At 54.9% G+C, this 27,888-nt stretch overlaps 1 protein-coding gene across 2 annotated transcripts; it reads left to right on the forward strand.

The window, feature by feature from the left end:
• Positions 1–27,136, forward strand: RNF4 (ring finger protein 4). Of its 2 annotated transcripts, none has more exons than XM_019711490.2 (8): positions 1–252; positions 11,242–11,399; positions 14,130–14,244; positions 16,124–16,203; positions 23,558–23,567; positions 23,908–24,067; positions 24,613–24,661; positions 25,159–27,136. In XM_019711490.2, the coding sequence occupies exons 2-8, from the start codon at positions 11,391–11,393 to the stop codon at positions 25,306–25,308; spliced, it is 573 nt and encodes a 190-aa protein (XP_019567049.1). In that variant the 5' UTR covers positions 1–252; positions 11,242–11,390; the 3' UTR covers positions 25,309–27,136. The 2 variants fall into 2 exon arrangements, with proteins under 2 accessions (XP_019567049.1, XP_019567048.1); XM_019711489.2 differs by having other exon boundaries at positions 2–248.
• The last annotated feature ends 752 nt before the right edge of the window (positions 27,137–27,888 follow it).

The following is a 27,888-nucleotide window of genomic DNA, read 5'->3' on the forward strand; positions in this document are numbered from 1 at the left end:
AGTGGTAATAGATGGTTTTCTTTCCAATAGAATTGAAAATATACCTCCTCGACCCGTAGAACGCGGGAGTACGGGCGGCGGCATCCAATGGTGATGCGAGGGGGGCGGAGCCGAGGCCTCCGGAGCGGAAGTGGGTCGGTATTGAGGCGGCGGTGTCTCGCTGGAGGGCTTCTCCGCAGCAGTTTTCGAAGGTGCATCCTAGCTCGAATGCGTCGGCGGTGGCGCCTGCCGGACTAAACCAGTTCCAAGTAGGTCCATGCTTCGCGGGGAGGGAGCGGCAAGCCAGGCCGGGCAGATTCGGGCTTCGGGCGGCTTCGCGGCCCAGGGAGCCGCCTTCGCGCGGTCGACCCCGCTCGGGCCCCGACGCCCGACCGGGCCTCTCCCGGAACCGCAGGCTGGGCTCGCCCGCCGTCCGCGCGGCTGCACGAGCCCGGTTTGGCCCGTGCAACAAGTGCGGAGGCCTCACCTTGGCTCTTCGCTGCCGGGGCGGGCAGCGGCCACGGCGCTCAGTGTGCAAAGTAGCCGGGGAAACAGAGGCTGGGAGGGTGAGGGACGCGCCCAAGGTCACTCGGGGAGTCGGGCAGGGCGGCCCAGGGCGGGGGGCTGTGTGGGCCGTTCGGGGAGACCTCGGCAAGGTTTTTGTTCCCCGCGGACAGCGCCTCCTTTGTGTGCTCGCGCCGCCGCCCTGCCATCGTGGGCCTGCGAACCAGCGCGAACCGCGTGGCGGAGCCTCCTGTGGACTTGGACACAGCTGGGGGAGGTGGGAGTTGGCCCAGGGGGGCGCTCAGCCGGGGGCGGGAGCATAGTAGGTCCTCAGCTTCCGGTGGTGGGTGGAACCCGTGACTGCTGGGGCCGGTGGCCCAGGCCCCGCCCCTCAGGTGCCTGAAGGGTAATCAGGGTCCGACGCTAAGGCTGGAGACCTGAAGCACTGTCCTCAGTGAATGCCGTTTTCCACCCTTTGACCCGTCGAGGGAGGAGACTGGAGCCCCGGTAGCCGTTTTTGTGGGGTTTTGGCTTTTATCCTCATCCGTGCCCATCGACGTTCGCAGTCGTACCTTTGTTCTGCTTCTGCGCCAAGGCCTCGGAGCCAGAGTTAGGGTCTCAGCCCTGCAGTCAGCCTAGGCGGCCTCCGTGGTTGGGGCGACAGGCCGTCTGCCCAAGGTCACGCAGCCAGCTAGTTGTCGGCGGAATGAATCTGAAAACGCCTTTTCCCAACTGCAGGATTAGGCCTTTGAGTTCAGGGACCAGGAGTTTTGGGACCTCGTGATGAAAAGGAGAGACGATGAAAGAAATCTTGTTTTTTTTTCTTTTTTTCCTCTAGTGATTTTTTTTTTTTAATGTGTGGGGAGAGACACGTTGGGTTCAGTGTTATCTATGAATTTGAAATGCGATGGGAACATTCAAGTTCCCATCAAGAAAGATGTATTATTGCTGGCTTTTGTATTGCTTGAACTTGAGCTTCCAACGCTTAATTCACAAATATTGCTTTAATACAGTGTTAACAACCTTTTTACAATGATCACCCCCTCCAGCTTTTTTAGACATTGTTTTTCTAACTGCCCTCTCCTTGAAAGCTTGGTGCTGCTTACATACTCTATGCGTATCTATGCTTTGTCCATAAAAGGAGGGAGATCTTTTTGCCCCCATTTGAGGATGCATATTCTAAATCCCATTTTTAAGGTTGTGTGTGCCAAGCTTCCTGCTTGGGGTACAGCAGTGAACAAAATACAGGACCTGGTGGGGCTGAGGTGTGAGGGTGGAGGGGAGGAGACAAGTTCCCTGAGGTGGAAATACAAACTGTTCAAGAGAAGGGGCTGGAAAGGTAAGCAAGAACCAGGTCCCAGGTCTTTGGTGTTCCTCCCTGCTGAGGGATTCAGAATCTGTCTTAAGGCCAAGCGGGAGATCAGTAAATTGAGTCCTAATCAGGGAAGTAACCCAGTTACATTTGCGTTTTAGAAAAATCACTGTGCAGTGAGAAGGGTGGCTCAGAAAGGTGGCCGAGACTGGTGGCCTCGGGACGAGTTAGGAAGTGAGGAAAGGGTAGCTTGGACCAGGGAGTCACAGCCAGTCAGGGCAGCTTTTAAAGGCTCTTTACTGCAGGCTGTTAGCAAAGTCCACGTCCCCACCGAGTTCTGGAAACTATGTGCACGAGGTGATTGGTTTGTGTGCTGTGTAAAAATGGCTTGGTATATGCCATGTGTGTTATGTTTCTTACTTTAAAACAATTGCCCTACTTCTTTCATTGTCCCCAAAGTAGGACTCCTTGAAGGACAAGGCTCCGGCAGAATATTACAGGGTTGATATTGTTACTAAGATATAATTCACGTGTATGCCCTTCTGACTTGTCTTTTCTAAATAGCTTGTTTCTCAGCAGGACTTTGGGAGTTGAGAGCAAGGCATTTCGAGGTTTCCTCTGAAGGAGGAAGCCCCAGAGCCCCAGATGCTGTACCCCGAAGTCAGAGTTCAAGGAGAAGAGACATGGCATCAGGACGGAGGGTGCCCTCCCTGCATTGGGGATTTCCTTGCAAGTGTTTTTTTCAGGGCGTGAATAAGAACTGGCACTTTTATGGAATACCACACCATGCAGGGTAGGAAAGGCCTGGAAAAGATTCAAGCTGGGTTTTATCTGTAGCCTACTTGTGCAAAAGAGAAATTGTGACCATAAGGCTTTCTGGGAGGATTCCTTTTAAGAAGCCACGTGGTCTCCTGGGGTACCCACTGCAGAACTGATGCACCTCCAGACAGCTGAGTAAATTGGCTTTCTCTATAGAGTGGTTTGACATTCACAAACTTACAATTAAAAGGAAACAATGTCTACGTGACCTGACTAAGGGTAATGCCTCCTTGTTTTGGAATCTCAACTGGCAGGTCTTCCTGTGTCAGGAGCGTGACTCAGTTGTCTATAGGGGTTGCTGTTGGCTCGCAATGTGATGGCATCTACTGTTGAGTAGCCGCCGTTTTGTCAGGTAGCTGTGGTTCTCGCCATTTCACCTGTCCTGAAGACAGGGAGGTCAGGTCGCTTGCTCAAGGTCACATAGGTGGTAAGCAGACCTAGCATTTGAACCTCGGGCTCCATCTTTCTTCCTTTTGCTTCACTTTGCTAGGTCATCCACATTTTTCTGTGGTGGGAAAGCATATGACCAGTCTTTTTAGTAGCTACTAATACTAAACAAAACTTCACAGTGGGGGATACTTTTATGTTTCTTTTTCTTTGGAAGTAACATTTCCCCAGGAGGAGTTTGACTATAAAAATCCTCAAGAAAGTAATTTTCAGTGATTGCATTGTATCCTGAAGACTACTCCTGTTCCTGAGGAGTCTGCCCTCCCACCCAGTGAGGGTGGGCGGTCCGAGGGCCTGGGCATTTGTCTGCTGCACGTGGTAGCTAGGCTGGTGCCAGGCGCTGTGCTTGCTATAGCAGCAGTGAGACATATTTATGCTTCCTTTCTAAGCACCTTCTTGATGTTTTTCCTGATTGTTCTGGCCTCTTCTCCCTCCAGGTTGAAAATGCCTCAGGTAGCGAGGTCCTCCCGAGGAGCATCTGTTTCTAAGCCTCCCTTTGTTTCCTGATGGTGACTTTCTTGCCGGCAATGGAAGGCTCCATTTCCCCATTCATCTTTGCTCCCCCTCAGAAACCGTCTGCCATCTCTTCTAAGTACCTGCCACCTCTTCCGAGCATCTGATGAGCTTGATCGTTTGATTTCAGTGGGAAAAATGGTTCTTTATTTAGCCAACGTGTTTGTGCTAAGGGGAGGGGATGCGTGGTATTTGACTTAGAATTGTGACTATTGTACTGAATACAGTAGAAAAAGTGGTTAGATCTGGGCCAGAAGTCACCTTTGAGGTAGGCCTTGAAGGATGAAGGAGTCCCCCAAAGTAGGATGGGGGGGTGCCCCTGTGTGTATCAGATTGTGGCACTGTGACAGGAAAGAGCCTGGCGTGGGTGACACATCCAGGGTCCCTGGAGTAAAGTAGTTGGTTCTGCCTTAACTGCTTGTTTGGAAACGTGAATTAGTTTCAACGGGATTGGTCAATTAGGGAACAGTTTGAACATAATGGGAATTTTGCGTTTGCTGTGCATAATTTCATTTATGGGAAATACTGGGAGGACATAGAAAATGGACTTTGTTGAGCCAAGCCACACGTAGTCCGTGGACCGTCCACACCCCGAACGTCTCCCAGCCGCCTCAGCTGATTTTGTGTCGCGAGCCACACCCACGTATCTACTGTTTCATCATCCGCCCCACTTCCCAGACTCAGGCTGCACGCCTGGTACGGTGCTGTGGTGCCGGTAGGATATGTGCGTTTCATAACCATTAATGTGTGGCAGACGGTGCTGCCACTTTTGTTAGGTTCTTACCGTGTGTGGTAAGAGTTGTTGAGTGTTGTGCCCCAAACCCGTATTTTCCCATAAGCCCTAGGGGTTTCTTGTATTGCTTGGTGAATTTTAGGAACACCTGTATTTGTAACGAACTGCAAACGAGGCCAGAAAGGTTAGGGAGGGAAGGCAGGTTGGCTGTACTGTATGAAGGCAATGGGTGTGATCACTTGGGAACATTTGCAGTGTTCGTGGGTTTTTAGAGCCTGGCCGTCTTTTTAGCTGCCACGTGGAGCTTGTGTAACATTCTCCCTACTCCCCACTCTGCTTTTTCTCCGTGTCAGACTCGCCATTTGTGGAGTTGCTTGCTGCGAGCCAAGGGCCACTGGCTTCAGTTTTATTCCCTTGGTGGTGTCATCTGAACAGGGAGGGTGTGGATCTGGGCTTCTGCTGCTGCTTCCAGGCCCAGGTGTGCAGCCCCACTGCCAAGATGAGTGTCTCCAGAGAACTGGGTTTGGCAGCCTTTTGGTGATCGCTCACTTCCGTTCGTTAGCCAGCTGCCTGGGACTGGAAGGGAATGACCAGCCCCCTCTGTGTGCAAACGAGGGGACTCCCACTGTGGGGCACCACTCAGCAGCTGTGTGCTGGAGGGACCGGTCAGAGTCTGATTTGGAAGCTTCTGGCTCCCCTCCCCTCGTGCATGCACCTTGGCCATTTATAGTGGTTCTCGATTCATTCTCACTCATACCCCACCCCACCCCGTGTTCAGTAGAGGTGGTTAAGCTCCCTTGCTGGCTTGCTCTGCAGACATTTACAGGCCTCCTTTGAGTTGTATGGGTCACAGTGGCCTTGACCCCGGAGAAGAGAGCGAGGTTGTTGATGCCTCGGGACCTGAGGTTGACTTGCCCAGTGGCCTCTGGTATCTTTTCAGCCTCTGGAGGGATGGATCCTTAGGTTTCCTTCATTATGTTACGCTTGCTGCTGGCCCCCAGGAATTGCCTGATTGTATGACCAGTCTCCCAGATCCCAAGCCACGATAGTTGAAAGAAAACTAAAAGTTAGGGGTAAGAGGTGGAGAAGCCCCCCAGCCTGGCGTCCATCCATGCTGCCCCTTCTGGAGAAGTAGTGGTAGGCCGGTAGCCGGTTTCTGAGCTGCCAGGGTTCACTGGTTGGATTTGGTGTGTTCCCATCGCTCTCCCCGTTGTGAAGGTGCCCCAGATCAAACGCTGACACAACCTCCTCTCATCAGACGTGGCTGCGTGGCCGTCGGAGAGTTGAGGTCTGCCCCAGGCCCCAGGGTTTCACTGGCAAGAAGGTCAACCTAGCATTTGGGGGGAAGTCTTCATAATGCTGCATGTAAAGCTATAGAGAAATTTGTAGGAACAGCAAGAGCCCAGGGCACCAGGCAGCTGGGGGTCCCCTGCACGTGAGCGAGCACCTTCCAGACATTTTGGGGCCGTGCCCACTGCAGACCTTTCTGAGTATTTGACTGAACCTTGTCTGTTTAAAATAGAGGATTAGGTGAAGTTTAATTTTTTGGTTGTGGTAGAACATACATAACAAAACAGACCACTTGAACCACTTTGAGGTGTGCAGTGGTGTTAAGTGAATTCACACTGCTGTGTAGCCATCACCACCATCGTCTCCAGAACTTTCTCGTCTTCCCAGACAGAACCTGTTCATTGAACAGTAAGTCCCCCTGCCCCAGCTGGCCGTCACGCTCTGCTTTCCATCTCTGGATCTGCTGGCTCGCGGTGCCTGCCCTTCTGTGACTGTTGCACTGAGCGCAATGATGTCTTGAGCCTTCAGGGTTCATCCACGTTGTAGCACGTAATCAGGGATTTCCTTTTAAGGCTGAGGAACGTCCTTGTTAATTTCACCGGTACTTGTTTTGTCATAGATTTTTGGAAAGCTGGAGTGCATTCTTGCTTCTTGACCCTTGCACCTCAAACCTCAAGGCCTGGGTCACAAGCAAAAGGACAGCATCTCCAGACCGGAATAGCAGGGTTTTTCTCTAGTAGATGCAGCGCGCAGTCCTGATGGTGCCACGTTGAGCGGAAAGGAAAGGCTCTCCTGAGTGACAAGTCACTACGCAGGTGGGAGGGCCCCTGGGATTTTGCTGGTTGCTGGTGGTGACTCCTCAGAGTCGGGAGGTGACTTTGTGACAGACGTAGCCACTGTCACTGCAGGCATGGTCTGCTGCTTTTTGCATTTGCCAAGTTCATGTGTCTGGGTCTTGCCCACACCTCCGGGAGCCCCGTGGGGTGGCCGCTGAGCCTCCGCTCGGAGGTAGTGGCTGGGAGAGGGCCTCCGGCCGCCTCTGCTGCTCCTCAGCCTCGAGGACTCACAGCGGACCGGCCACGTTCATTGTCGGGGCTGAAGGAAACCTTGCTGAGAGCCGCAGGCACGTGCCCCAGCTCTCCCTGGGGTTGAAGGTTGGCTCTGCTCTCCCACGGGCGCAAGGAGCCGTGGTTTCTGGCCCTTCTGACACTGCACAGCCGTGACTTCACCTCCCGATTGTCTGCCCACTTAGGACATGTGCTCAGTGAGCATCTGTCACATGCACTGTTTCTAGTCCTGGGACAGTGCCTGACCCGAGTGGGCACCGTAAATAGTCACTGAGTTAGTGGCCGAGGTCGCCTGCAGGGTGCTGGAGCCATGCTGGGCGCCTAAGTCAGCGTGGCACCGCCATGAGGTGAGGGTGCGGCCCCGCGGCCGGCGCTGCCCGCTGCGTGCTTGCCGGCTCTGCACCGGGCCCTTCATGTAGCAAGCGAGAGGCTCTTCTCTGAAGTACTAGGCCTGGCTGTCGGTGTGACCGTGGCACAAAGTTCCATTTAAGAGGCTGGCAAGGGAAAGTTGCTGGCAACTTGAATGCTCATTCTGGGTTCCCAGGAGGGCAGGTGGTGCTGAGCACTGGGCATTGCCCGGGCCTTTGGGCAGCACACAACAGCGGGCCTGAAATACCCTTGGTCTTTTACCGCACGTCCTGTAATCCCGCTTTTGAAATGCCATTTAGGGAAGTGCGTGAGCTAACATGGGATGACTGTTTATGGTCCAAAGGGGGGTGTGAACCCGCCAGCACCCGGCCAGGCCCCGACTACTTGGCATTCCCTGATGACAGTGTGGCATATAGGCTTCTCCCTGCCATCGCCAGCCATGCAGCCTGCCCTGGCCAGCGCGTCCAGACTCCCAGGAGAGACTGCTCGTAGCTGCTGTATGCTTGTCACATGGAGTGAGTGACCGATGTGGCACAGCAGCTGCCTGTCAGAAGGGGCGCAGGGAGCTGCCTTAACGGCTGGATGGCGTGGGGCCAGTGAGAGGAGTTAGCGGTGGGACTTCCGGGGGTGACTGTCAGCGTTGGCTCCTTGGCCTGCTGTGCGCCTGCCAGGGTGCTGGGCTGGGGGGCTGCAGAGTTGCTGCCTCCTGTTGGTGGGGCACCCCACCCCTGCCCACTTTCTGCTGACTCTTTCTTGGCTTGTGGGAAAACCGTGCTGTGAGGGACAGTGACAGAATCCGGCTCCGGTCTTAGCACTTCCCGCTTCCTGCCTGCCTTGGTCTGACCGTTACGTGTGGGCATACTCACGTAGCCATGTCCATATGTGTGTCACATACATACGTGGTGGCATGTGTCACACTCCCCCTCGAGCTGGGGGGCCGTCTGACGTGCTAGCCTCTCGCCATACAGAGTGATCAATGGACCGCTCACTCTGTAAGAGCACAGAAGCATCAGTGCCACCCACTCCCCTCCCATGCAGCCTGTCGCCTCTTCCCTCCACACTGCCCCCACCTCCAAGCCACACGGCTTTCGTCTGTCCCTTCACCGGTCTGCATTCTGACTTGTTCCGTGTCCCATGTGCCCTCAGAGCACACAGGTGACAGATCTCTGATTGTGTCTAAAGCCCCGATTCCCCTGCCTGTGGGGTGTGTTAGGAACTGCTCCTTGTCTGGGGCCTGCCTCTGCCTTCTGCATGCCCCACCTGCCTGCTTGCTGCCTGAGTAACTCCCACCACTCTGGGCCTCGTTGTTAGTGTCACCTCCTCCAGGCAGCCCCCTTGGTCACCAGTGACCAGCTTCCTGGGGCTGCTCACCGGCCTCATTCTGGCCCCTGCTCCTCCTGGTCACTGCTGCTTCCTCCTGGCGACACCAGCGTTTGTCTGAGTGGTGCCTCCAGGTTCTCTGAGCTTGGTTTCTGACTTTTTATTCTCTTACAGACTCCCCTCTCTCCGCCTGACTCCCCAACTTGTCACACATTCTGCAGGCTCTGCCTGAGCCTTTCAGCTCCCTTTGGACCTTTCTGCCTGGACACCTGAAGTCCAGTATTTCTAACACTGAAGCCATCTGTTCTCAACACCTATTTCCCTTCTCCCTTCCCTGCCTCGGTTTTGTGGATGCACGTGATTCTGGCATAGCGTCTGTTTAAGGAGTTGGGTCCTGGTGTCAGAACGCCCTGATGTAAATCCAGGCTCTGGTGTTTACTAGCTGTGGAGCTTGGGCAAGTTCCCCTCCGTCATCCTTAGCAGGTGATAAGAGGGTGACGTGAGATGGGGTTTGGGAAGGAGGCGCCTTGCACATAGTAGAAGTGACCTCTGAGCTTTAGCTGTTGTCAGGTTCTTACTATTGCAACGGCCTCTGTCGTCTACATGACCCGGAACCCTTTGCAGATGGTGAGGGCTCCCTTTCCCACACGCCCTAGCCTCTCCGTCCTGTACGCTGCCCTTCCACGTCCCACACTGCTCTGGGAATGCCCTTTCTCCTCACCTGCACCTGGTATAACCAGCCCCTCGCTGGGTTTCCCTGAGGCAGCCTTCCAGCTCTCTATGTTCTCTGACCACTGGCTCTTACCATCCCCAACAAGAAATAGGCAGGTTTGGAAGGCATGGCTGGAGGCCTGGCCTCGGGTGTGGGGGATAAGGGAAGGGTGGGGGTCTTGCTGGGGCTGCCGGGGTGCAGGAGGACAGGGAGGGAGTACAGGCCGAGGAGTGGGGGCACCTCCGGGGCAGTCACAGGAGGCGTCTTGACCAGCCGTGTTGCCAGCCTCCGCGTGAAGCAGGTGGGAGGCCAGAGACTTAGGGAACACCGAAGCGTTTCCCTTTCTCAGCAGACAGGTCTCTCCCTCCTGTCAGTGACGTGTCTCCGTCTTCTCAATTCAAAGACACGCCATTGGGGTAGATGGTTTTTCGCCACAAAAGCTGCATCGTGGGTGTACGCCCAAATGTAAGCCACTTCCTGGGTCGGGAACAGGAGCGTGTGGGAGCCTGGGGTTGTGTCGGGCCTGGGGCTGGTCTTGTGAGGCCTGCACGGCTATGGGCTGCCTCCCCCTTGGGTGCAGACCCGGTGGAGCGTCTCCGTCCTGGCCAGAGCCTCCTCCCTGGACCCCAGTGTGAGTTGGAGGCTCAGGGTGTGAGGTGTTGCTTTGGGAAGGGTTTGTGCCATTCTTGAGGGGCCACATGTGGTCCCCTGGTTTGGGCAGCCTGAGGATTATCAGATGTCAGGCCACAGGCCAGCAAGTCTCCCCACAGTGAGTGACAGCGGTGAGACGTCCTCCCTCTCAGCTCCTCGGGCTCAGAGCGGATAGGAGGTGCTGGCGCAGGCCCGGCCGGCTGGGTGGTCCCTCACGGGGACGGGCCTTCTCCGGCCCGTCTTGGTCCTGCGTTCCTGGCACATCTTGCTTGCTTCCCTCAGCTGCCTTCATTGCTGAATTGCCAGGGCAGGAGCCGTGCTGACAGTGAGCGAGGTGGGGAGATGGGCGGCCCATCCTTCCTGGAGTGGGCTGGGTGCAGGGTGCCACACTCGGTGCTGCTGCGCTGGGCCTGAGCGGCTGTGGCAGGTGCTGTCCTGTGTGGCACTGAGGAACCCCCCAGGGGCACAGGGAGGGGTGTGGAGGTGCCTGACTCCAAGGCCTGGGGAAAGGCCGCTGTTGTCAGCGGTGTGTTCAGAAAGATGGATTGGCAGCAGTGTTGAGAGGTACCAGGAGGTGGGGGGTCTGTTAGGAGGAGGCAAGCGGCCCTGGGTCTGAGAGAGAGTGGGCCTGTCATTTCGGCCACCATGATCTCTCTCAATGTCTACTTTCCAGCTCTGAGGCCATTGTCCTAGGCCAGTGGTTCCCATGGTGTGGGCTCTGGAGCAGCACCTGTCTCTCACGCCTGGGAACCTGTTAGAAATGCAGAATTTGTGCCACTTCCCAGACCAGCTGCTCAGAAACCGGTTTCACAAGAGCTTAAGTTTGGAAACCACTGTCCTGGTCCTGGGCGACCCCAGGGCCTCTCCCCAGGCTCATGGCTCCTGCACCGGTTGCAGCCTGGCTCCTGGCTCCACCTTCTTCTCTTCTCGTTTGCCCCTTACCCGCTGCATCCCTGACGCTGACCTTGCTGTGGTTGGCTGCCCCTGCCCCTGCAATCCAGGGCCTCGTGCTCCATCCAGCAGCCTCTGCCCTCCGCTTTCCCCTCCCTTCCTGGGACCTCCTGCCTGGCTTCCTTCTCCACACTTTCTCAGTTCTTCTCCACCCCCCCGTTGCCAGCGACAGGAGTCTCAGCTGGGCACACAAGGTGAACCAGGGTGGTGGCTCTCATTTCCTCAGCTAGATAATCAGCTACTCCAGAGGGCGACAGTGACTGGGCTGTGCTCCACCTGGAGCTCTGTCCCTGCCCGTGTGAGGAGTCGATGAGGTCACGTGTGGCGGTTCTGAATCTCGTCTTTTCCCGGCAGCTAGCACAGTGCTCTGCCACTGACTAGCACCGCTAGGAAGGAGGGCGGGACCACGGGTTTGGGGGCCCGGAGTGCTGCGTACTTCCTATGAAGACTGGGGTCAAGGACATGTTGCATCGTGTTTGGCGAAGCCCCAACTGTCGGAGGCCTGATCAGCAGTCACCTGAGCGAGGCTGGTGGTGCAGGCGGCGCGGTCATCAGCTTGATGTCTGTGTTTCAGGACTCGAAGGTACGAGGCGTCTGTGGCACTGCACATGCCCGTGCTCGCTGGAGGGTGAGGAGCCTGCGGGCGTGAGCGGTCGGAGGCGCTGGACTTCCGCACGCCGTGGGACCATCACTTCCTCTGGGGGGCAGCCGCCAAAGAGCACAATGAGCACGGTGAGTGGTCACCTTGGGGGGTTCTTCCCTGGGCCGAGCGGTGCCCTTCCTCCTGTGGCCCGTTAGGGACAGTGGTGTGACGGGGCTTCTGCGTCACCCTGGTTCGGGACCTCCAGTGCTCATGCAGACGCGCTTGTCTTGTTGGGGGCCAGTGTCCTGCGGGGTGTCCTGGAAGAAGGCTGAGCAGGAGTGGCTGAGGGGTTTGAAGTTCTGTCCCCGTCCTAGCCACATTAGGGCTCTGGCTTATTTAACCGTTTGCAGCCCAGTTTTCCAGTTCTTGGTCTGGTGTGAGCGCAGTGGTGAGAATTCTCTCACTGAGCCGCCGGAGCGGCAGGGCGTTGTGACTGTGTCCAGAGCTTTTGTCAGACTGCAGAGGCCGCTCTGGTTTGCTGTGACCCAGCTGTCACCTGGCCCCTCCAGCTGCAGACAAGGTTGCCTGAAGGCCCCCTCCTCAGTTTACTCCCTACTGACAGGTTTCTTTAATGGTCTGAACTCCGAACATGGAGTTCCTATCAGGTGGACCAGGTGTGAAACAACCTCGTTCTCCTTGCAGACTCCAGAGGTGCTATGAGTGGCTGTGCAGGTTGGGGACAGGGTGGGGTGAACAGGAGTCGGCACCCTTCAGATTCTGTCCCTTGCGCCCCGTTCCTTCCTGCCCATGCCCAGCCCCCACTGCGCTCCAGGCCCACTTGTCATTCATCCACAGAAGGACCTTTGTTTCACTGGACCTACAGTGTAAAACGCAGATGACCTGGCACCTCGTCCCTTATGTGCAGGTTGCCGCTGCAGCTCGCTCGCCTGTGAGGGGACGGGGCCTAAGGCTGGGTACTTCCCCTCTGAAGGCCATGCGGCCCAGGCAGGATCTGGACAGTGCTGTAGCCTTTTTATGAGTGTGTGAAGAAGCTGGTGAAAATGTCCTCAGAGTGATGTGCGTAACTTAGGCTTGAGCGGCTGTGACAGAGCTCTGGGCCCCTGCGGGCTCTGCGGAAAGGAGGGGAGCCATGATGAGAGGGGTTCTCAGATACACCAGGTTTCTGGCCTGGGCGAGCTGACAGCCGCCTCCTCCCTGCCCTGGGGTAATGCGGGTGGAGTCGTGGCAGCCCAGGGCCTTCTTGGGAGGAGGGGGAGGGTGTCCTCATAATGGAGGTGACTTTTGCATAGGTTCCTGAAAGCTGAGTGAAGCCAGGCTGGGAGGAAGGGGGACAGGTTAAAGGCATGGAGGGGCCGAAAGAGGATTGGGGGGCGGGGGGAGGGCACATCACAGCAGTGACCACGACAGGGCGCTTGGACTTGGCCAGGGCCCGTGGCTGCTGCAGGACTTGCTCTGTGGGGACCAGAAGCCACACAGGTAGCTGGTGGGGGCCAAGGGCTCCTCTTGAGTGCTGTCTGCTGAGAAAGACTCGGTCCTTTTCAGGGGAAGGAAGGTCCAAGGACCATGTCGCAGACCATGGGGTGGATGTTAAGGAGCCCTCAGTAGTCTGGCGGCTACTCGGGAAACCCCTAAACACCAGCTGTCCCCTCAGCACCCCCCAGCGACTGAACTGCTGCTGTCGCTTCCTCCCGGCCTCCTGGGTTGGTTCCCTGACCCTTAGAGCCACCGGAAGGTTCTAAACCCAGTCCTTGATAGAATCACTGTCGGAATGCTGGTGGAATCAGGCTTCTGTGTCCCCTAGCGAGGGCTGGGCTGGGCTGGGTGATGGGTCCCGTGCAGCCGTCACCGGCAGGGTCCGGTCCTTCCAGACTCTCCAGGGACACAGTGCCTCCTCGTAAGGCCTTTAGGGGTTAGGGTAGCGACGGCCTCCCCCGTCTGTGCTCAGTACTGTATCATTATGACAGCTCTGCGAGGTGGGGCTAGTGAAGTTCACCCTCAGTAGTGAAGGAGGAGCCCTTACCTGTAGTTAACAGGTCAGCCATTGTGAAGCATAGTGGGCCCAGTGCCCTCGCTCGCGGAGGGGACAGGACGAGTGGAGAGCACGGGAGCCAGGCTGGGGTGGCTGTTCAGGAGGAACTGGGTGACAGCTCAGTTGGGAGGTTCTGTCATCCCCCCCCCCTTCTCTTGAGGAACGCTGCAGGGGGCTTGTTCTCAACTTGTGTGTCAGACAGCCCAGCCAGGGGGGACATGCTGGTGGCTGGAGGTGTGGCCCAAGGGCTGGGGCGGAGAGAGGCGGGTTTAGACGCTGGGTCCTCCCAGGCAGCCACTGGGAGCAGGCTGAGAAAACCGGTTCTTTGAGTTGTGGGGGTGATTGGTAGGGTAAACCACACTGGGTCTGTCCTAAAGTTGAGAGGCCAGATTGCCCAAAGGAAGACCTGCTTTCCACAGTGGGCAGGAACTTGGGGAACTGGGGGTCTTTGGGCTAAGAAACAAAGGCTCCACGGGGCCAAACACAAGTTCAAAGACGGCAGGTCTGTGGCTTTTGGTTAGAAGTGGGGTTTCCAGCCAAATCCTGGCCTGGACAAGGGCTTGTGTACTTTTGACAGGCCGATAGTTTGATAGGACAAGCTCTGCTTTATGGAATTTGTGTTCACTATCTGTTTGGGGTGATTTGTTTCTAAAGATTCGGTTTTAGAATCGCAGGTTTTGAGAAGACACCACCCCCCCCAGGTCTGCTCACTGGCCTGCTCCTCTTTTTTATGAGTTGAACTATTGCTGTGCTGATGTTTTTCTTCTTCTTGCTGAAATCCTATCAGTCAGGGGCTCATGGGACTTTTCTTTCCCCTGGGTACCCACAGAGAAAGCGCCGTGGAGGGACAGTAAATTCCAGACAAGCGCAGAAGCGAACTCGGGAAGCGGCCTCCAGCCCTGAGATGGCCTTGGAAGCAGAGCCCATAGAGCTCGTGGAAAGTGGTGAGACTGCCGGGGACCCCGTGACCGTGGGGGGTGGTGTGTACAGCGCGGGGGCCTGGGTGGTCATCCACGCGGGGGCCATTGCTGCCCAGCACTGGCCATAGCCCTGCGGCCTGGAGCGAGTTACAGCCCGTCTGAGCCTCAGTTTCCTCATCTGAAACGGGGGGTGAGGTATGATAGTACCAGCTTCACAGAGTTGTCACGACCCCGGAACAGGTCTGGGACATAGCACACACTACACAGGCTCTGTTCACCTCGCTGTTTTGTCAGACCTACAGTCTCAGACTCGCCTGTGCTGACACCTTCCAGCTAAACGGGAAGGAGCTGCCTTCTGGTGCCCTAGGAGCTGATGGCTTTGCAGTGGCTGCTCGCCCAGCCAACCAGCCAGTCGGCCAGACTCTGGGGCCAGGCAACGGGGAGACGAGATGCCCTGGGCCCCTTTGCTGGTGGAAAGCGTGTCTCCTGTGAACTGCTCGGCTTTCCTCCTGTCTTTTCATTAAAGCAGGACATTGCCCCAGAGCTGGCGTGTGGCCGGAGCTGTCTGGGTTGAAGGGAATTTGGTGCGGGCAGGGCTAGGCTGGACTTCCCCTGCTGCCGGCTCAGGGAAGTGGCACGTGGCCTGAATCGAGTCCCTTTCCTCCCCATATAGTAGTGAGATCGCTACCTGCAAACTGACTTTAAGAGAAGCAACCTGTCTGAGGTACATTTCGTGGGCCCTTCAGAGTACTGAGGTCTCATTTTTGTCTCTGGTCTCTGAGTTGCACTCCTAACTGTGGATTCCTAAAAGCCTGCACGCTGTGCCCCAGGCCCCACCAACCAAAGCTGACACCCCGGTGGCTGGTGGCTGCATTCAGCCGTTCTTCAGGAGAGGCTGGTGCGGGGGTCCCTGTCATCCCACAGTGGTCTTAACCAGTGTGCGTACGTTTGCACCAGCTGCCCACGGGAGCGTTGATTTTATCTGTAAGAGCCAAAAATTGTGTCTACCAGGAAGGGACTGGTCTATACGTTACGGTTTATCAGTATATAGACTGTTCTTTTAAAAGAGTGAGGTCATTTTGTATGCATTATGTTGGACAGCTTTGATGTAGTGTGGTTTTTATTTCTGTGGAACTTTGATAACACAAGAAAATAAAACAAGTTTGAATATGCTAAATAACAAGTCACCTCCCCCAAATACTACTAAACAGATGCTGTCTGCAAAAATCCTGCCCTCGTACTTTTGCATGTTAGTAATAGAACCAATGAATGTAAATTCTCTTGTGGTTTATAGAGGTGAAAGCTGTCGTTCCCACTGGCTGGACGTAAGTGCTGGTGACTGTTTGGCACACGCTCTTCCCCACGTTGTCCTGTGCTCGTGTGGGCACCACAGTGTATCCTCGGGCTCGGGCAAGCTGCAGGACAGGCCCGACCCATTTTAGTGTGTTGGGGTCCAAGAGGACCCCTGTAACATAACTGATGAAGGTGCTGAGTGAAGTGTGGCTTGAGGTCTGTGAGTCAGTGGCAGCCATCAGCTTCCCCTGCTGGAGGAGCAGGTCCGTCCAAGAGGAAGGCCCTGGGCCAAGGGAGCCTCGTCCCTTCCCAGAAGCCCCGCCTCCCCTGTCAGGGGGCGGCGCTGGGGTCAGCCATGTGGCAATGAGGCCGCGGGTAGGAGTACGCCTGCACAGACACCCCCCAAGGGTGCCTTTGTAAAAGCCATCTACCGCCACTCACAGCCAGTCTGGAAGGGCACTGGCTGGCTGTCACCCCTGAAAGGGGATTGGTCCCGATGCCCCTGGCATTCTGTACTTGAGGGGTTTCCTCTTTGTAACCATGTTAATGAAGCTTAGAGCATATGCTCTTTTTTTCCTCCTAACGTGTGTTAAAATGCTTTGTTTGGAAGCTGGCGACGAAATAGTGGACCTGACGTGTGAATCCCTGGAGCCCGTGGTCGTGGACCTGACCCACAACGACTCTGTCGTGGTAAGTGTTGGGCCTGTGGCCCTGTCGCCCGTCACGTGTGTGTGGGCTGACGGGCCCGAGGGGGACATGTTTCGGGAAAGGCTGCGTCACCTGTGGGTGGCAGCCCTGTGTGTCTCTTACCTTTCCACAGCTGACACGACGCCCTTGGGGGTGGCTCCGAGGGGCTCGTCTCTCTCTAGTCCCTGTGGACACTTGACACCAGCTGTGTGACCTTGGGCAAGTTACTTATTGTTCACAGTGTTCATAAATAAAACGGGACCTGCCGTCGTGTCGTGGTGTGTTGTGAGGACTAGGACCCTGTAGTTGGCAGAGGGCCTGGCACCTAGTGCCCGTCGGGGGCATCCACCTCCAAGCTGGTCAAGCGGGGATGTGTGTGCAGCACAGGGAAAGCGCTCGAGTCCCAGGAGCAGTGTCCTGCAGTACACAGGCCCCCGGGGTGGCCGTGCTGTGACTCCCAGGGGAGGAGTCGGGTGCTGCTGCTGCCCCTTGCCGTGGCCCCCGTCACTGACTCTGGCAGGGAGTGCCGTGCAGCCCTAGTCTGCTCAGAGGACACATGGAGACGGCAGGGTGCCACCCGTGTGAGGACTGGGGGTCTGGTCGTCCCACGGCCCGCCTGTGCAGGAAGCCTCGTTCGCACTTTTGGGTTCAGTGTGTGGTTTGTGGGTGGAGGTGATGGCACATTCGGCAGCATTGGGCAGGTGGGCAGCAGGTAGGTACGGTGGGGCTGGTGACGGAGTTTTCCTTTGGGGCCCACTGGTTTCGGGGTTATCCTGACGCTGAAGAGGATTGTGCCAAGGGTTTTCAGGTCTGGAAAAAGAAGAGTGAAGACGGGACTTCCTGACAGATTCAGAGATTTTAGACTCTGGTCTCGATTTGAAACTACTGGGCTGTCCTATCATGTGTCCATGTCGTCCTGTCCCCATGCCCGCCCCACCCCACCCCCATCCCAAAGGAAAGGCAGCTGCCCTTACCAAGCTGTTAAACTGCCCCAGTGATGAGCGCGTGCTTGGGACGTGGGCTCCTAGAGGAGCGGCAGTGTCCCGGGGATGGGCAGCACTTTGTGACATAGAGTGGTCCCCAGCTGGGCCTGGTCAGTGTGTCCTGACGTCCATATGGGCACATGGCTTTGCGGGCAGTCCCTGCGGCGCCCGGGGTGTCTGGACAGGTAGCTGGATTTGGCACCTGGCTGAAGCCTGCCGCCCCGTTGCTGGTTAACAGGTAATGGTGGTGCCGTCTTTCCTCCCCAGGGTGCCAGGCCCCGGGGATAGTCAGTGCTCTGCTCGCAAGACCTCACTCTGTCAAGGAGACACTGATTGACCCTGTTGCGTGACACCCATGTCATGATGTCCCCTTCCATGCCTTGATTGTGTTTTGATGACTGCCCTCGCTTCTTGGGTTTCCCTGAGCTCCCTACCTTCATCCTTTCTCCCCAGGCGAATGGACAGGAGGCTTGGAGTTGGGGCAGCTGTCCTGGGAGGGGGTGGGTGGTCCAAGGCCGGCAGTTAGGTAAAGGGGAAGCAGGAGTCCTGGGTTCTGGTCACTTTGGTCAAAGGACTTATCTTTTGTGGCCTCTGCTCCCAGCCATAAAATAACTGTTTAGGATGGAATGTCACTCCTTATCCTGTTGCTTTCATTTTTGTTATTTTAATAAATCCAAATGCCAGTTTTTAAATTTAGAGAAAAACACCAGAGGCTGAAATTCTCACTCACAGGTTCAGGGTGACCTCTGGCCTCGGGTGCCTGCAGGAGAGTACTAGGTGGATAAATGCACCCGTTCCCAGATTGGGGAGGTCTCACCAGTTCCAGCAGACCCTGGGAATGGGCTGCGTGTACCTTGAATCCTGCCTGGGAGTCGCTGCGTGTCTTTAAGCTGAGTCCCTGCAAACCAGGACCCCGATGGCATCAGAAACTTGGCGCAGACTGTGTGTGTTTCCAACTCAGAGGGATCCAAAGCCCCAGTGATTAGGAGAAATGAAAATGCTACAAGATGCATACAACTTGGAGCATCTCTGCTTTGATTTTTCCCCTCAAAATTAACTTTTGCTTTTGGCATGGCATACCCAGAAAAGGCTGTCACTCTGGGTCCCCAGGTGTGTATATCTTTGATTTTCACTTTTCCTGAGAGGTGTGCTAGCTTCCTTTTGAACCTGTGTTGGGGTTTCATCCTTCACAGCCTCACCACCACTTGACTTGGAGCCAGTCTGATGGGTGGTTGCCCTGTAGTACTCCACTGTGGTTTTCCTTTTGGCACTGAACACCTTCTCATGTTTGTTGGTGGTTCATTTTCCCCTTTTCTGAAGTGCCTGTTGGAATTTTTAAAGATTTTTTACATGGTGTATATACAGCTTTTAAACTAGCTAAAGAAATTGAACTAGAACAAAGCGACCCCTTTGCCTTTTTTAACAGTGAATTTTTTCCTACTCGTTTTTCCTTTGGGTTATCTGCCTTGTCAGGTTGTAAATACAAGTCTGCCGTTATGTTTTGTACTGCCTGCTCAGAGGCTTACTTTTTCTCTCTTTGGCTTATACACAGAGATTTTTCATTTCAGTACAGTTGAATTTATCCGTTTGTAGGAGAAAAATCTCATATTATAAAAATATTTTCTGTGTTCTACAAGTTTTACTCTTTTTGCCTTTCACATTTAGGTCTACAATCCACATGAATTTTGTGTAGGTTTGAGGTGGGATCTTTAACACCTCTCAGTAAAGTTTTATAACGTTTCCTGTGTGGTTTTGCTAGTCTTTTGTTAGAAGATTTATTCCTGGGTACGTAGTATTTTAGGATGATACTCAAAATGGTATTTTAAAGTTTGTTTATTTTTATGATTTGCTGATACAATGAAATGCAATTGATATTATCTATTTATTTTTCTTTTTTAAAATCTAGCTATTAATCTGTAAACCTTTTGGATTTGTATATCCACAAAAGATACTTCCTTTTTTTCGTTGCCTTCTGCACTGGCTGAGAAAAATTCAGCACTGGATGAAGGAAAACGGTTAACAGTCACTGACATTCTTGTCTCATTCCAAATTGGAAAGCATCCTTTCAAAGTTACACCATTAATAAGACCTGTGCTGTCCGGTTTTTGTTTGTTTCTACCCTTTATCAGATTGGGGAAATTCCTCTCTATTTCCTGTTGGGCTACAAGTTTCATCAGGAATCAATGTTGAATTTTAACAATTCGATCTAATGATAATTTTCCCCTTTTCATGTGTTGAAGTGGAGAATTACATTGATTTCTAGCACTAAACCGATTAAACTAAACCGATTAAATACTGTGATCGTGACATTATCTTTTTATACCAGGGATGCCAAAAAAAATGTATGCACATAATTTGTATTCATCTTTTGTTATTGGTATATAGCGAGTATTGCAATTTTAATACATGTTTTTCCTTTCTTAAAATGTATATACATTTCTTTGGCACCCTCTGTAAATTGCTAGATTCAGTTTGCAAATATTTTATACTATACGGTTTTTGCATCTATTTTTATGAGTAAGATTGATTGGTCTGTAATTTTTCTTTTGTACACATGCCTTATAGGGTTTTGGTATCTTTCTAAAATGAATAGGGCACCTTTTTATTCTGTTCTCCAGAAGATTTTGTAAGATTGGAATTATTTCTTCTTTGAAGTTTTGGTAGAACTCTACAGTGATGGTACCTAACCCAGAGTTTCAGTGAGTTTTGGTAATTACAGCTTTTAGGAGTCTATTTCATCTAAAATTTTCACTTTTGGCATAAATTTGTTCATATTGATTTATGTTCTGTGGAATCTGTAGTGATGTCTCCTTTTTCATTTCTGATACTGGCTGTGTTTTCTGTCTTTTTAGATTAGTGTTATCAGCTTTTAGATCTTTCAAAGGATCAACTTTTAGCTTTGTGGATTCTTTGTCTTGTAAGTTCATTTTCATTCATTGATTACTTCTTTGAGTTTATTTTGCTATTTTTCTAACTTATTAATTTTTATCATTTCTTTTCCAATAAATGCATTTAAGATTATATTTTCTTTAGCTATATCCTGCAAATTGTGTTATTAGTGTTATACATTCAATTTAACATTTATGAAATTCATATTTTTTAAATTCCAAACATAGGGAATCCTCTCTCTCTTTTTTCTTTTTTTTTTTTTTTGTTATTCTTTACATTGTTGGTCAGAAAATAACATTGTCTGTCAGTCCTTTGCTATTTGGGGAGACTTACTAGCCACTGGCCTGCCCAGGGTGGCTGTCTTTCGCGAGGTAACCTGCCCCCACAGTTCCTGGCTGGGCTTCAGTTTCTCTATGAGGCATTCAGAAGCACTCTTTAATTTTTCAAGAATGTTCTGTTGTTTTTCTTTTTTTTGTCAGGATTATTGTATTCCCTTTGCTTTTGACCTTTTTTGGATACCTCTTTATTTTAAAATATGTATGTCCTATGTTTTGTTGTTTTCAGTGGGAAAATTGATGGAAATGCTAGTCTGCCATTTATTGGCAATCTCTGCTTATGTTTTTCCATCCCCCTTTCTTACCTGGTTTAGTAGGTGAGTTAAAATATTCCGGCCGCTTTTCATGAGCATTTGCAGTCTGCCAGTTTCTGCTCGGGCTTGAAGTGGTGCAGTGATGGAAAGAGACTGGCCCCCCTCTTTAAGAACTGAGTCTGTAATGGGCATTTGCTTGGACTGTTGCCTCTCGTTGAATTTGAAAACATTGTTTATTTTAACCTCTGTCTGGTTTTCCTGGAGTCTTTGTTTGGTCTGTTTCTGTCGTGCACTAGTGAGTTGCCTGTTAGTGCTATGCTGTTCACCGCCTGGTGTCTCATTTATGAGACTATTGAAAGGCCCTGCCTGTCTCTGCCTGCGGGTGGTAAAGGGCACGAGGGACACACAGTGACTGTGAGAGTGAGCGGGCCAGCATAACTGGATGAGAGAAGAGCTCAGACGTCGGACCAGAAACTGGGGAGACAGTTGTCCGCAGAATCGGACGGGATTTCCTACGGGACTGGAGCGTTGATGACAGCTTGTTCTTCCTGGCACTCCTGGCAATGCTACAGTGATAGCGTGTGTGACTGCGTGATGCGTGTGACGACTGGGTCTGAAGAGCAGCCTTTGGTGTGCACAGTGGTTGGAGATGGCGGTTTGTTCCAGTGGAGCTGTGGGCAGTGCTGAGTGGGAAGACTGTCTAAGGCAAGTGGCGTGGAGCACACGGCTGGGTGACATTCTTAGAACTGCCCGGGGTCGGCTGCTCAGAGGACACCAGTGGTTCCCGCTACTTGGTTCTGTGCCATCGTTCACCCAGCGTGTTGCTGTGGCGCTAGGAGGTACCTAGAGTACCCCGTGTGGCCAGTGCGACAAGGGCTCGTCCTCCCCGTTGACCGGGGGGAGTGTCAGCACTGCAGGTGTTGTGAGGCTCACCTGTGCTTCAGATGCTCAAAGGGATCACCTGCCTGGAGTCACGGTGCCCAGGTGCCAATGCCTGTTCCTCCAGATGTCTCCATGCCCCTCATGTCTGACGTGAGCTTTTCTGTGGCCAAGAAAGAGAAGCCAGGCTAACGGAAGTGGAGAGCGTGGGTCTGATCTTGGGCCAGCGCACCAGCCCTGCCTCAGCTTCTCACACCCAGGGCTGGTCACTGGCTTTTGTTTTGGTTTGATTGTTTGTTTCTTTTGAGGCCTGGCTGCCAGAGGAGGGGCTCCAAAGCTTGTGCTGTCCCTGTGTCCCTCTGTTTGCTCCTGCAGTCACCCCCCCAGGCAAATGCTGTGCCGCCTGCACGCTCCAGCAGTGCACTTGCAGACACTGGCCGGGACCCTGTACTTGCCGTGGTCCGGCCTCTGGGTGAGGGAGCATCAGTGGTAGGGTGTCTGCCAGCCCGAGCCTTCCCTCCAGCTGGGAGGTGGCACAGGGGCATGGGACAGGCATGGAGCCAGGTTGGGGCGCAGTTCTTTTCCCTGGGGCAGGAGGCCTCCTCTCAGAGCTGTTCTAAGGCCAACTCGTCACCAGTGAGGGAGGCTGCTCGCCACGGTGTGCCCATTTACCCGGTAGTTAAGTGCGCAGCCCCTGCCGTGTGCCAGCTGCATCCTGGGCCCTGGGCCTGGGCAGCATGTGGTCCATCCTGGGGGCTCAGTGTTTGGGTCTGGCCCCGAGCTTGGCACTGGCGGGTCTGACTCACAAGAACCTGTGGACACCCAGTTCCCACACACTGCCAGGGAGCCAGCAGCCTCATACTCCTTCCAGGTGTATCCACACCTGGTCCGTGGTCCATCTGGGTCGAGGGAGGTGGAGGCGTGCAGGCGCTCTGGAAAGCCGGGGTCATCCTGCCACAGCAGAAGGGCCTTCTCTCCTTTTCTAGAACTTCATAGGGACAGCACCTCTGCCAGCCCAAGCTTTCCTTCCAGTAACATGGCCCCAAGGAGAGGTCGACAATCCCCCAGTTTCACTTACAGTCAGCCTCCTGCAGGAGCCCCACGTGGGGGGATGTGCTCATCTGCCAAGTGCAGACCTGCATGCTTCTTCCTTTGTGGGAGCCATGTGTACCCATGGGGCTTCAGGTTGGAGCCCGGAAGCCACTTCAGCTGTTGGGAGCAGCAGCGGTTCTGACCCAGGGAGGAGCTGCTTCCGGCAGTGAAATGGCGGGAGAAGCAGGTCTCCAGAGTGACTGCAGACACCTCAGCCTTCACCTGCTATGGGTGCGTCTCCGCAGGACAGGGTGCCCCTTCCCTGGCTGTGAGCCGGCAGCGCCTTCTGGAAGGAGCAGACCGCACACAGCAAGTGGAGGGCAAGGGTGTGAGCTGACGGGCCTGCTTGGAAACTGTTGTCACAAAACTAGTGTGAATGAGTTGGTAGTAGTCAGGTGCTGGGCTTGTCGGGTTCTCGGTAACGTTTTCCTGGGCCTCAAGATCGCAGGATGGCAGTCCTTGGTGTGGGCCACTCCCCTTGGTCCCTGCATGGCCTATATTTTGTTTAGTTAATTATTTTTAACAATGTATTGAGCACTGTAAACCCTCCCAAGAAGTGGAGTCTGATTCTTGGCGGCAGCGTGGAGCTAGTTGTGGTCCCTGGGGCCCCGGCCTTGTCTCATTTAGTCCTCACGACAGCGCGGGGAGCTGTGGGCACGGTGCCATTTTTCAGAAGAGGAAGCTGGCTCCCAGAGGGTAACTTCCCCAGGTCACATGGCCAGAAGCTCCTAGAACCTCACTGAGCAGCTGTGGGGAGGCGGAGGCAGCCGACACTGCCACTGTGGGAGGTTGTGCTGGCCCCCAGGGGGAGAGTTTGCATTTGAAACAAGAAATGCTTCGATTTTATCATTTACATGTTCAAAAAAATATGGAATGCTTTGTGTCAAACTGATTGTGTCTTTCTTTCTTTTCTCCTTTTTAAAAGATCGTTGATGGTGAGTGGTTTCTTCTCTTGTTGGGATGGGATGGAGAACTGACGTGGGGCAGGGGGAGGGTGCTGCAGGCCTTGCCTGACATACGGGTACAGAAAGGCCAGGTGGGAAGACACCTGAATGGGGTGGTCATACCTGCCGCCAGCCCTGTGCCGACTGTGAAAGCGTCATCCCTGACGCTGGGCTACAGGCCTCTGGGTTTTGAGGAAAGCCGGCACCCAGGTGGTGCGCAGCTGGGCAGGCCCCCGGGTGTGGCTGGGCATGGCCTTTCTGAGGTGGGAGGGATGGTGGTGAGGGTGGGGCAGCTGGAGGCCTCTGCCCTGAGCTGGGACTCACGCCTTAGAAAGGAGGCGGCCGACCAGGACCGCCAGGAGGCAGCGCCAGGATCAAGCTGACAGCTGCGTGGTGAGCAGTGACGACGAGGAGCTGTCCAGGGACAGGGATGTGTACGTGACCACTCATACTCCCAGAACCACCAGGGAAGAGGCCGCTACAGGACTAAGGTACCTGCGTGCCCCCTGCCCTGCTGCCCCCGGGCTGGGGCTGCTCCATCGCCAGGAAGCCTCTGGCCCTGTGGGACCTCCTTGGCCCCTGGAGGGGGATCCTCTTCCCCTGCTCCATTTCACGTGGGGAGGGCCTGGGTGTTAGGAACACTGGCCCTTCAGCAGGTGTCCTGAGCCCAAGGTTCGAGAAGGGCATATTGAAGCATCTGCCCGGCTGCGGGGTGCAGGTGGGGATGGTCCAGAATGGGGCTTCACTGTCCGCTCCATGACCAGGTTGTGCCAGGCACCTATAGGCGGGGTGTGAACGCCCCAGGCTGGTGGCACACCCTCCACCTGATGTGAACAGACCCAGTGGCCCCCCAGCCTTGTGCCACAGGAATGCTTGGGGTGGGGGAGGCAGGGCGACTTGGGTTGTCTGCTGCCTCTCGTTCGTATCTCGTCCTTTTTCACGTGGCCCACGCCGCACCCCCTGGGGCAGCCGGCTTTGCAGAGGCTCCCGGGGCCTCCACTAAGGCCGGGACTGACCTGACGCACTGTGATTCTAGGCCCTCGGGGACTGTCAGCTGTCCCATCTGCATGGACGGGTACTCGGAGGTAAGCAAGCGCCACGTGGCTTCCCGACTGTCTTGGTGGCAGGACGAGATGAGAGGCCGTCTCCCTAGGTGACACGTGACCCCTCCAAGGTCACACCTGGGCTGGCATGTGGCTTGTCACACATCTGTGTGTGAAGGGAAGAGGTGCCAACTCCTTAGGCCCTGCAGCCTTCCCGTCGAGCCCCTGAACCCTCGGCACTGCCCTCCCGTGTGCCCACACAGCAGCCGGGTTCAGGTTCCCCGGGGGCCCTCAGCTGCTCGGCTGCCGCTGCCCAGAGCCTGGCTCCTATGTGTGCTGTTGGCAGAGGGACCCCACCAGTGTGCACAGGTGTCCTTAGTTCTCCCGCCACCTCCCTGCCCTCCTGGGGCAGGCTGGCCCTCTGCCCCTCCCTCTCCTGTCACCTTGGTGGGCGTGGCGGGTGGTGGGACTGGGAGCTGCTGCTGGGAAGGGAGCCAGGGTGCCCGTGAATTCATGCTGGTCCTTGTTGTGTTTTCCAGATTGTGCAGAATGGACGTCTCATCGTTTCTACAGAGTGTGGCCACGTCTTCTGCAGCCAGTGCCTCCGCGATTCCCTCAAAAACGCGAACACCTGCCCGACCTGCAGGAAAAAGATCACCCACAAACGCTACCACCCCATTTATATATGAAGTGCTGAGGGCCACTCGGGAGTAGGGCACATGGGGTGGCCCTCTGAGGCCTCGGCCCCATTTCCCAAGCTTAGAAACACTTGTTTCAAAGCCAATGTCTGACACGTAAACTGCTCTTTTGTTTCCACCCCCTGGCATCCTTGTGTGACCTCTGGTTGGACGCTGTGGAGCCGAGCCAGGGCCCTGCCAGGCTGGGGTCTGCATCTTCGCACTGTTGGGTGGCCCAGTCCCAGGCCGGGAGTGCGAGTCGGACACATTGGGACTGAGAATCACGGTTCCAGCCTCTTCCCAGAATCTGCACGATTGCCAAGAAGTTTGCCCCGGCTTCCTACTGGCAGTGTCCTCGCCAAGGGGCCTGGTCAGAGTGCGAGCAGGTCCGCCCAGCTCTCCTGGGCGTGCTACCTCGTCCCAGGCGTCTGCCCGCCGGTGACCAAGCCCGACACGGTCCATTGGCCTGAGGACCCCACGTGTGAGTGGCCTTGGTAGGACCAACCACTGGACTTTTTCCTTCCCTGAGAGTCAGAGGTGACCGTGACTCCGCCGACACCTTTGCGGTGACGTACAGGGATCTCTGCAGGGCAGTCCCCATTTCTAAGGAGGACATGTGCAATAAAGCCATTCTCGGCCTCCTTTCAGCAGCCCAGCAGATGTAGCTGTCCGTCCTCTGGAGCAGTGCCTGTCCCGTCCACCACCTGTTCTCAGGACTCACCCGGCACCGGCCACCCAGGGTCCATGGGGCAGGCATGTGGCCGGGTCCTCCCTTCTGATAAAATGCGCCCTGTGTGCCACATGCCCTCTGTCCTCAGTCCCGCTGCCTGATAGCCCCTCAGCGAAGACTCTGGAAGAAGGCGGCAGTATTTGTGGCCTTATCAGCCGCCATGTCCACGCTGCTGCCCAAGTCCCAGCTGCCCCATGTCTCGAAGAGCTCGGCCCCCGCGACTGGCTGGCACGCTGGCCTTCCCACCCACCCCCCCAGCTGACACTCATTTCAGAAGCTGCTCTCTGGCCATTGGGCTTTTGACTCCTAGGTTCTGCTGGCCTCTCCTTGCCAAGGAGCCCAGATACCGCCTTAGGTGTGACAACCTCGGGTCCTCAGAGGCGCCAGCGTGGCCAAGCTGCCCCTCACAGCACAGGGCTTGGGGTGACGTGGGGACAGGCCTGCGGTGCAACCCGCCTGCACCTCTGACTCCTCACAGGGCTCCAAGCCAAACCAGCAGCCTTTGCGCGAAACGTCTTCACGACGGGATGGGGCCGCGTCTGGCTTTGCAGCAATAACTGGCCTTCAGATTTCCTTCTGAAGGAGCAGGGACTCGGCACAGATCACTTTAACCGCGGCTGAAGGAGTGTCCCTCCTGTTTCATTCTGCACCCTGGCTCACGTCCAGTTAGAGTGAAGGTCATTTGGTACTTGGAGTGGAGGCGGGCGGGACAGCGGCCGCCACTGGGCGACGTGTGTGGTGTCCGCCCTCCCCCTGCTCCTTGCCGCTTCGTCCCTTCTGCGTTTCATGGAGCGCTCTTTTGTTACGTTCTGACATTACCCCGACTTCAGGAGCCAAGATGACCATGCGGTCAGAATCTCTTATGTTTTATGCCTAAGGACAAATGGCTGATCATGAAAGTTGTATTTCTTCATACTAAATTGGGTACAATGTTTAGTTTCTACTGTTCAGAAACTAAAATTGGAAGAGGTTAGTATGAAAAAACCCTCCCCCTCAATGTACATAGTCCATCCAAATCTTTGTCACATTGAAACTGTGTCCATGGAGTCAGTCTGTTTTGGATCCTCTTCTCGTGTTACAGATGGAAATAAAACCCGTAATTTGAACCAAGTACCCTTTTTGTGCTTTCCTTCACTCTTTGGGATGATCCCCGCCTTTTGTGATTCCCTCTGCCTCACCAGTGGTGTTTTGCATGTAGGCGGTACTTGTCGGGCTGCCCACCCGGGAGCCAGCGGGTGGGCTCGAGGCCTTTGTTGGGCGTTCTGTGCAGCAGGGCCACAGGGGCAGCCCCAGCCCCCCTAGTGGAGCCGGCTTAACCTCAGCCCTAAGGACGGAGTCGGCTGTGGGGCTTGCTGCTGTTTGGCCAGTGCCAGCGCAATGCATGGCCACCCAGACACAGCGTTTGCCCTCTGTGTTGGCATGTGGACCAGGAGTGTGTGGTGTGCCAGGGAGGCCAAAGATAGGATGGGCCTGGGGTTGCCAGAGCTGGCGATGGCGAGCTCACCTCCCCTCTGCCCTCTCCAGGCCTGTTGAGCGCAGCCTGGGGTGCAGGCGAGTGACGGCTGGCCTGTCAGGTCAGAGACGACGAAGGAAAAGGCTGTCTGTCTGCCCTACTCCGGCGCCGCACTCAGCTCTGCCGGGTATTGAGACACCGGCTACAGTGCTGCCTTCCTGGGTCGTGCATTCACGAAGGGACACAGTCCCCTGGGCCAGGGGAAAATCAAACCTGGCAGAGGTGAGGTACAGAAGTCTAAAAGAACAGCAAGGGGCGCTGAGCTGCACTCAAGTTCCAAAGAGTTCTCTAGGGAAAGGAAAGGAAAGGGCCCAGCCCAGGCCCTGTGATGTGCTGGGACTGTCCAGGT

This window comes from Rhinolophus sinicus, linkage group LG02, assembly GCF_036562045.2.
Source record: "Rhinolophus sinicus isolate RSC01 linkage group LG02, ASM3656204v1, whole genome shotgun sequence".
Taxonomy (NCBI): domain Eukaryota; kingdom Metazoa; phylum Chordata; class Mammalia; order Chiroptera; family Rhinolophidae; genus Rhinolophus; species Rhinolophus sinicus.